This window comes from Pseudonaja textilis, chromosome 1 (assembly GCF_049901715.1).
Source record: "Pseudonaja textilis isolate UNSWEBS1 chromosome 1, rPseTex1.2, whole genome shotgun sequence".
Lineage (NCBI taxonomy): Eukaryota > Metazoa > Chordata > Lepidosauria > Squamata > Elapidae > Pseudonaja > Pseudonaja textilis.
In genome coordinates, this window is record NC_141990.1 from 226,071,316 (window position 1) to 226,080,171 (window position 8,856).

Below are 8,856 nucleotides of genomic sequence, written 5' to 3' on the forward strand. Positions count from 1 at the left end.
GAAGCTGATTTACACGGATAATCATAAATGTCATTAAGCCTCTATCGGTAGTATCTCCTAATTCTAAACAAATTTCCTCAAACTAATATTAGGCTTAATAGGCAACCGCTATTTTATATGATCTATGTTTCTGAAGTCTTTTGAAATCTGGCTGCTCCTTCAATTGTGCTGTCAACAGTTGGCTTCTCTTTCTCTAACTGACTAGTTTCAGCCCTTGTGACTGTCTGAAGCCTTTCTCTTACATGGTTACCACCACTAATACTTATGAGGTCACAGTAGGAAGAGTATCTCTCAAGCAACCAACCAATACATCAAAATCTTTTGGGTGCATTTTTACCTCAAAGGGTAGAATTGGACTAGAGCAGTAGTTAATTAGCAGAACAGAGGAAGAAAGTCCAATTGCTCACCAATTTCAGAGATAACATTTAGAGTTGCCATATGCTAGAAGATTGTAGATCCTGAACAAATGCCTTGTAATTAGCAGAGAAATGTGAAACAGTATTGGTTTACAAAATGGCAGAGGACCCAATCGTTTATTTTCAACTCAGAAAGAATGATTCTCAACATTGTACAGCCTAGGTCTTAGAATGTCTCTTTAATATAGGGGCCACAAGGGAGGCTTGGAACTGTTATCTTTGGGCCAGTATTAAATCTGATTTTGCATTAAGTAAAGGTAAAGGTTCCCCTCCACATACGTGCTAGTCGTTTCCTCTCTAGAGGGTGGTGCTTATTTCCGTTACAAAGCGGAAGAGCCAGCGCTGTCCGAAGATGTCTCCTTGGTCATATGGCCGGCATGACTAAACGCCAAAAGCGCATGAAACGCAAAACACCTTCCCACCAAAGTGGTCCCTATTTTTCTACTTGCATTTTTACATGCTTTCAGACTTCTAGGTTGGCAGAAGATGGGGTAAGTTAACAGGAGTTCACTCTGTTATGCAGCGCTAGGGATTCGAACTGCTGAACTGCCAACCTTTCTGATTGACAAGCTCAGCATTTTAGCCACTAAGCCACTGCGTCCCTGATTTTGCATTAGAGTAGCTTTAATGAAATTCATATGAAAAGGGCAACTCAATAGAAAAGGTACTGCAGAAGTACTGCTACCGGAGAGGAAATGGACAACGTACCTCTGCCAGCACAAGTAACAGGATCAATCATCCACTGCCTAGGCATACAATGTGGCCTAAATCAGCTAGCTTCAGTAGGCCAGAGTTAGGGGACCTCTGTCCCTCCAGACATTGCTAAACTAGTGTATTACCATGGGCAATATTGGATGGAGCTGCTGGGAGCTACAGTTCAACATCAGGAAAAATCAAACTATCCACTACTGTCATGGGTTTTTGTTTGCTGAAGGAAGATGAAAAAGAATGGCAATAAAGAAGATATCACGCTTACCTACATCATGAATGAATTGTTCAATCTTGGACTGCATGCCCCAATAGCGAAACTCCACCTTACAAAGCTTGTAAGCACACATAAATGGCCCAGTATTTCCACTGTCTAGCCAATCATCTCCCAGAGGTCCACGTCCTGTCTTCACCGAATGGTATAGTCGTGGATCTTCCTCTATCTTGTATTCACTGGGTGAGATGGGATCCCGTACAATATCAATAGTATCTGTGGGTAAGTAGAGGAGGTTTTGTAAAAAGTGATTAATTGTAGGAAATTAAAATAATCGTACTTGGGTTTCTCAAGTCACTGTTCCTTCTCATCTCAAAATTGCTTCAGATGGTCAGCTACATTCCTGACTACTGCTGTTGCCTGGTGTACATGTTTTGCCAGGAGCCTGCTGGCTATTCTTCCACTCCTGGTGTGTAACAACAGCATCCCCCAATCTATTGTCCTCCAGATGCACTGGATTTCAACAATGGAATGATGGTTGGGAATTCAAAATGAGAAAGTTCCTACCATCTACATAGAGTGAAGCATCCACAAGGCTGGTGAAGGCTGCCCTACAGCACAGCACTTTATACGCTGGGTGAAAGAGATATCCACTAACTTATACCTCAGTCATTTATTGACCCTAAATATAATCAGATAACCATCATTGTTCAGCCACTCCTACACAATCAGTTGCTCAGCACAGAAGCAATCATGCGATAATATATTCTGATAACTTAAAAGTGAGAGGAATGGACCAGTGTTTGAGAACTCACCGACAATCCTTTGCCTGCGCTCTGTACTATTTAGATTGAAGATATTGGTTTGCTTTCCAGCATCTGGTCGGTAGTAAGTCTCAATCTCAATTGAAAATTTCTCCACAAAGGGGCATGTGTATCTATGAAGAAGAGCATGAAACTCACAGTTCTAGCTTTACCAACTTGGCAAACCCCAACCACATCTTCCAGCCCCCTATTGCCTTCCTCTCACCTGGTTCGTGTGTAGGGGTAGGCATTCCAAGATTCTTCCTCCACCTGCAGAGCAGCCTTAGGTAGGAGAGCACGGAACCAGCTAGGAATATGAGAGCCCACATGGTAGATCTTATGTGTATATTGGCCACTTCCTCCTGGACCATCATCATATGGTCGGTTGGACAGGATTTCAACCCCACTGCCTTCGCCACTGGATTCCTCACGGCTTTTTTTCTAAGAGAGACACCTTCAGCTTGCAATCTATATCTTTTGTTCTTTGCATCCCTCAACCTGCTTGGTTTTGGTCTTGTTAACCCCAAAACTCCATCTGGTTAAATAAACATGCATCAGCCTGCTCTATTAAGCCAAACTGATGTTACCTGGATCATGTAAAGTTGGGCCACCTGATATTCGGCCAGGCTCATGGGCAGCAGTATATGATATTCTTTGATCAGCATCTTGACTGTCAGATCCTGTGAGCTGAGACACAGTAGAGGGCAGATAAAAGCATGCAGCCAACACAGGTATCTATTTGTGGCTGTGGGCCACTTAAAAACATAATATGAAAATGGGATCACAGAAAACATTAAAACAGCCCAAGAAAATTTTGTTTTGGACAACACAGCTTAACAGATTAAAAGATATCTGTCAAATGCTCACCTATATCATAAAGATTTTTTTGTATCAATCAGATTGGCATGTATTTATTTTTATTCTCATCATCAGAAAACCATCATATGTCAAAATGAAGCATTATATAAGTATGGAAAGGAGCTGCTGGTCAAAAGTAGTAGCTTAAACCACATTTTTACTTCCTCAGATGAGAAGCTGGAAATAAACCCCCATCTGACCTTATTTCAAAATCCAACCCACTGGGTAAGTTTCCATAGCAACTCTTAAGCAAATGAGAGGCTAGGGAGTTTCAACATAGCAAAAGCAAAAAATGTGGAAGGGAGTAAAATAATAGCATCTAATGCTCTTGGTCTTTTACATCTTCCTGGACCATGTCAATGGTTCCCAAACTTTGCCATATTATGATCTGAGAAAAAGAAATTGTGCCATCTCCCACATGTAAATAAAAGTTTTCCTGAACCAATTAGATAAAATATTAGAGGGGATGGATGAAAAATTAATTTCTAAAATGTATAATTATCTATTAGAATTTGAAATGGCGGAAGAAATAGTTAAAGGCCCAATGATCGCATAGACAAGGAATGTAGGGCACAACATTAATTTGGAAGACTGGGAAAAAGTCTGGAAACAAAATTATAAAATAACAAAATTGGTTGTTTATAAAGAAAACCAATACAAAATGTGTTATCAGTGGTATTTGGCACCTTCAAGGTTAGCAAATATGTACTCAAATTTAAATCCGACCTGTTGGAAATATAAGCAAATGAGGGGTACCTTCTTTCACACTTGGTGGCTTTGCCCAAAAAGTACTGGAAAAAAATTAGAATTTGGATAAAAGAAATTACAAATATACGACTAGAATTAAGGCCGAAATATTTTTGTTGGGAATGTTAAAAGGGGACTAGGCAGAAGAAATGAAATACTTAATTCCCCATACAATCACAGCAACAAGAATTGCATTGGCACAATGCTGGAAGGGTGACCAAATGCCAACAAATAATTTGATAATTCAGAAAGTTCTTGACTGCACTGAAATGGACCTACTTACACAAAAACTTAGAGATAAGGTAGACTCAAAATATACTACAGTTGGATGAAGAAGAAAAACCAGGAAATTAAAAGATAAGGATTTGAAAAATGAAGTGGTTAAACTAAGAGCATTTACCAAAAATAGAAAATGAATATTAGTAAAATTGTTTTCAATAAATGATCACACCGTCTTAGCTGATAAGAAATATATGTTTTATGTTAATATTTGTATTTGTATATTGGTTCCATTTGTAACGAAACACAGTATTTTATTATATATGTATGTATGTATGCATGTATGTATATGTGTGTGTGTGTGTGTGTGTGTGTGTGTGTATATTATACACACATACAATCTTTAATAAAGTTTATTTTAAAATTTTAAAAAAAGTTTTCACAGGGATTGGGGTGAGGCAAGAAACAACCTAAACTTATTCATAACAATTATATTTTTACCTATATAGCAAATAAAACAGTGGCAGAACATAACTTTTTAAAACAACAGTTATTTTGAAAACAAAAAAACAAAAATACAATTTAAAACCATTTTTAACATGAAGAATGAATTGCTTTTTTTGGCCTAACATTTGAAATTGGAATTCCATTTTGAAAATAATTCTCTCATTTACCAATGGGGGGGAGCCACCTTGCCCACAATCGACTTCTCTTAAACTGTTCTTAAAATGCTATAGCTTGTGGCCAGACTATAATCTGCTTTGGGTGCTTTTTGAATTAATACAATCACTCTAAGATAACAGTCTCACATGGTTTTCCCCCTTAAGCCTGGTGCTTGTAAATCCTTCCCCTACTGTTGCAATTTCCTTCTAGCTGCACTCTTACAGCCCTTCCCCTCAGAAGTGATAATTTCCTATGCAAAGTGAGTATCTGATCAGATGGTCAATTTTGCACAGAAGCTTCATGCCTTCCAGGCATGACTAACTCCTCCTCTAAAAGGCAAATGCAATATGTTAAAAGCAAACATTCAGACTTCATACAGGTCTCTGGAACTGCAGGGTTACTTTGCATTCAGAATGATTTTGCATCAGACTGTATACTTTTGTGCAAGAACAGCACAAAAAAGAACTCTGTGGTGATCCTCCTCTTCCCCCTCGTATCTCACAACCTCCTTTAAGAGTTCATTTAGAGAAATACTAAAGTGTGTAATTGGTTTGGTTTTGGCTTAACATAATTTCAAAAGCCAGTTATATAGCTTATTATGTTGTGTGAAGCCATCTAATAATGGCTTGGGCAACAAACAATGGCCAAGTGAACTTTGGCTAAATAAGATGTATGAATTTGTTTTATGATTTACAGGCTTGTGTCAATCCAGCTAGAGCACGGAGCTGGTAAAGCTATGTAAGTAACTTGATAAAATAAGGCTTTAGTCTTAGCCAAATTTATTAGAATCAAGGCTTCTAGACAAGTATGCATAGGTTTGTGGTGTCAATGCTGATGCTCCTTCTAATTCAGTACTTTCATGATTCTGTTTATGCAACACTTTGTAATCAAGGTTTCTGGGGATTTAAGAGGCGTTACTACCGCCCCTTCTCTCCTCATATACCAGCATGCCATGCAGAGTTTAAATCATGCATAACTTTGCTCAGCAGTGTACTGCAGGGAGAAACTACTAAATCTCTGCCCATCATGCATCTATTGAAAGCATAGGAGTACTTTCAAGAAAAAAAAAGTCTGCAGGCCTCCTAGAGAGCTGTTTTCATGAATATCGTTTTGCCTTATGATCCTGTCAAATTGCTCTAGCTCTTGGCCCTTGCAACCTGCTGTTCCTGTAACATACCTCAAAACAACTTCACATACATTATTATTCTGCCATATCCTGCAAAGTCAAATACCCTTATTATCCTCATAAGGGAATATAAGAACAGCCACTAAATTTACAATTTACCCATTGAAAGTTACATCATAAATTCTTGTAAACTCTGTATGCCATCTGAAAAATGAAGTACTATACTAGACCTGGCCATAATTGAAAGCCACACAATAGAGAGGTTTACAGTTTTTATGAAAATACAACTGAAGAATGTAAACAATTAGGTTGTATGTTTTGCTCACTAACTGGGAAATGTCAGTGTACCCTATTCTCTATATTCCAGTATCAGTATTTATGAAAAAAAACTCTTTCCAAGTACAAATACATTAAACCTTTCAAAATTCTGAATGTGAAAAAAGAAAGCCAAAACCTGTTGAGACTTTACAGAATAAACAACATAGATTAGTATGTTTTCCATTCCATGTATATAAACAAATATGAAGGAAAAATATGTTAAAGAAATTAAGCAATGGTTATTGTCTACAGTACATTTGTAAGATAAGGTGAACTTCAGCACAAGTAGATGAAATTCAATATTTCCTACTATGTATTAGAAAAACTACTTCAGAATCTAACTCCTTATAAAGTCATGTTCTACAGAAATAGCTTCTAAAATAGTGTCTAAAACATTCCCATGTTCTGGCCACAATTCACTCAGCCTGCTATACCATTTAACATGCATTGTGTTATGTCTAGTAAGTAATCTTTTTCAAATCAGTTACCCAAATTCTTACAAGCACATAGTTGATGGGAAGCTTGCTAATTGCCATAACCAATTAAGCAAAGCTCCTTAGAGAGAAATACATGTAAGCGCCCATCCTAAAACTTATTCAGGACATAAGTGTAGGATTTGGACACAAAGCTAAGCTAAGCATACTTAGAAGAGAAAGAAATGGGCATACTGAATAAACACACACACAATTCAGCAATTTCATGGAAGCCTTAGGCTATGTATTTTTGTTTGTTTCTTGGTGTATTTATTCTCACAGTCTATACCTAATGTTTTTAAAGTATTAAAGAAAGCACCTCTCTCCCGTAAAACATGCTTGCCTCAAAAAAACAAACAAACCACAAATTCAACTTTGCCTAATTCATCCACAAAGCTCTGGTTTCAATAGGTCTGCCCCATTAGAAGAAATTACCACTTCGTCTTTCTCGCAAGAACAAAATTAAGCCAGTAGGTGCAATTTACACTTGACTTCCATGTTTTTGGGGCGCTACTCAAGTGGCTAAAGGTATGCTTGCCTTGCAGCCATTAACGGGCATAGGCGCCCTGTATAAATAAAACATGGCAACCTCACGGCTGAACGATGGTTGGTTCAAACATACCTTCGTTCCGTTCCAGACATTCAATACAGCAGTAAACTACTATTTAAAAATAACTACCGTTCACGCTAACTGAATTCAACCCACAGCACTGTCAGAAAGTCAGAAAAGCACTGCTCGGTTGGAATAATCGGAGCAGGAGGGACACGAGGCGCTGTCATCGCCCTCGGCGCCTTTGCTCAGGTGAAAGACTGTTGCTTTTAGGGAATGGCGATCTAAGATGAAGGCGGGAGGGCTGGTACAGGGGTCCTCTTCAAGCCACATGAGAAGTCGGTGAGGAGGGGGAAACGCGTTGGGCTGCTTGGTTTCTTTCCGGGGCCCAAAGAGGCAGCCCCGTCGCCTTTGGAGCGATATCATTTCACCTTTCTTTCCACCCGCTGCAAAGCCCATGCAGCGTTATTCTGCACGCCTTCCTTACAGCCCAACCGTGCCCCAAAACCGCCCCTGCTGATACCGGGCTCCCGTCCCGCCCGCCCCTTCCATCCAGTGCAACGCGTGCCTTTCGCCAGCCTCCCAGCCCCACGGCTACGCGTGCACCGCCGATACTCTCTGCACACGCACACGCACACACGCGCCACCTCCCGGGCCCAGACCTGTGGCTCGATGTAGGGATGCCGGCGATGGAAGCAATGGTATGCTACGTCGGGGGGAAGACGTCGGGTGGGGGGGGGGGGGGAGAGAGAGTTGAGAAGGGAAAAGAGACCGCCGGCCTCACTGTGCCCTCCCCGAACCCGCCCTTTCTCTGCCCGGGGCTGCCCGGCCGCTGTCAGGGCTCGGTCGCTGCGCTGGCGGGAGCATGGTCTTGAGAAGCAGCGCGGCCGGGGCAGCCCCACTGACTGGGGATGGATGGATCGACAGACCGAACCGACCCGCTGCCTCTCGCGTCACCGCGGCGGAGAAGCGCGTTCAGCCGCAGTCCTTGCGGGGGAGGGAGGAGGAGGAGGAGGGAGTGCGATTGGGAGGGGAGCGGGCAGGGCTGCTCGTGTGAAGGAGCGTCGAAGTGGGCGCGCGGAGAGAGACGGGCAGGCAAAGCCTCCGGGCGGAGGTCTGAAGGGGAAGGAGAACCTCGTAGGGGTTGCAGGATACTGACACGGTCGATCTTCTGTTTATTCAGTGAGTGGCCCTCTCCTGAGCCTTGGAGGTCGAACAGTCGATCCCCATTGTATTTTTCACCCCCTTTGAGAGAGAGCGGAGAATCGGAGGGAGGAAACCGGAGCCCCTGCGCCCGATCAACTTAAGGGGAGAGGGCTGCAGTTCAGAGGGAAGGCGGCCGTGCCGGCATCGGGCAAGTGAGGAACTGGCTGGAGAAGCAAGCGCAGCGTCCGGGTCCCTAACACCCGGATTCTCTCCCTCACCCCCCGCTTCATTCACAGAGTGCGAGGCGAGTCCCTTTTTTTTAGCACGGGCGTAGGTTTCCATAGAAACTGCGACCCAGAACTTGCAAAGTCTCGGCACCTCCGAGCTCGCTCTTCCCCGCCCATCCTTCTGTGACTTCATTGCTCGTTACCATGGGAACGCTAGTGACGTCAGATCCCAGTGACATCAAGGACTCAAGGAATGGCAAGCTCTTTTGAAACCGTTCAAATAAGCTTGGTTATTTGTGTTCGGTGGGGCTGCGCTTAGAAAAACGGCAGACTTGAGGTCTAGTCTAGTCCTACTTTAGGCGTGAAAGCTTACTGCGAGATTGTGAGC

The 8,856-nt window shown here is 42.0% G+C and overlaps 1 protein-coding gene across 6 annotated transcripts in view; it reads right to left on the reverse strand.

The window, feature by feature from the left end:
- Positions 1-8,031, reverse strand: part of PITPNM1 (phosphatidylinositol transfer protein membrane associated 1) — a 33,373-nt gene extending 25,342 nt beyond the window's left edge. Inside the window, exons 1-5 of one of the 6 annotated variants that reach the window (XM_026721341.2) lie at positions 7,758-8,031; positions 2,729-2,821; positions 2,368-2,582; positions 2,154-2,275; positions 1,393-1,614 (exon numbers count right to left, since the gene is read on the reverse strand). In XM_026721341.2, the coding sequence (XP_026577126.1) occupies positions 1,393-1,614; positions 2,154-2,275; positions 2,368-2,582; positions 2,729-2,806 (637 nt within the window). In that variant the 5' untranslated portion in view covers positions 2,807-2,821; positions 7,758-8,031. The other 5 variants (XM_087920774.1, XM_087920776.1, XM_087920775.1 and 2 more) reach the window with 5 other exon arrangements.
- Between the last annotated feature and the right edge of the window lie 825 nt (positions 8,032-8,856).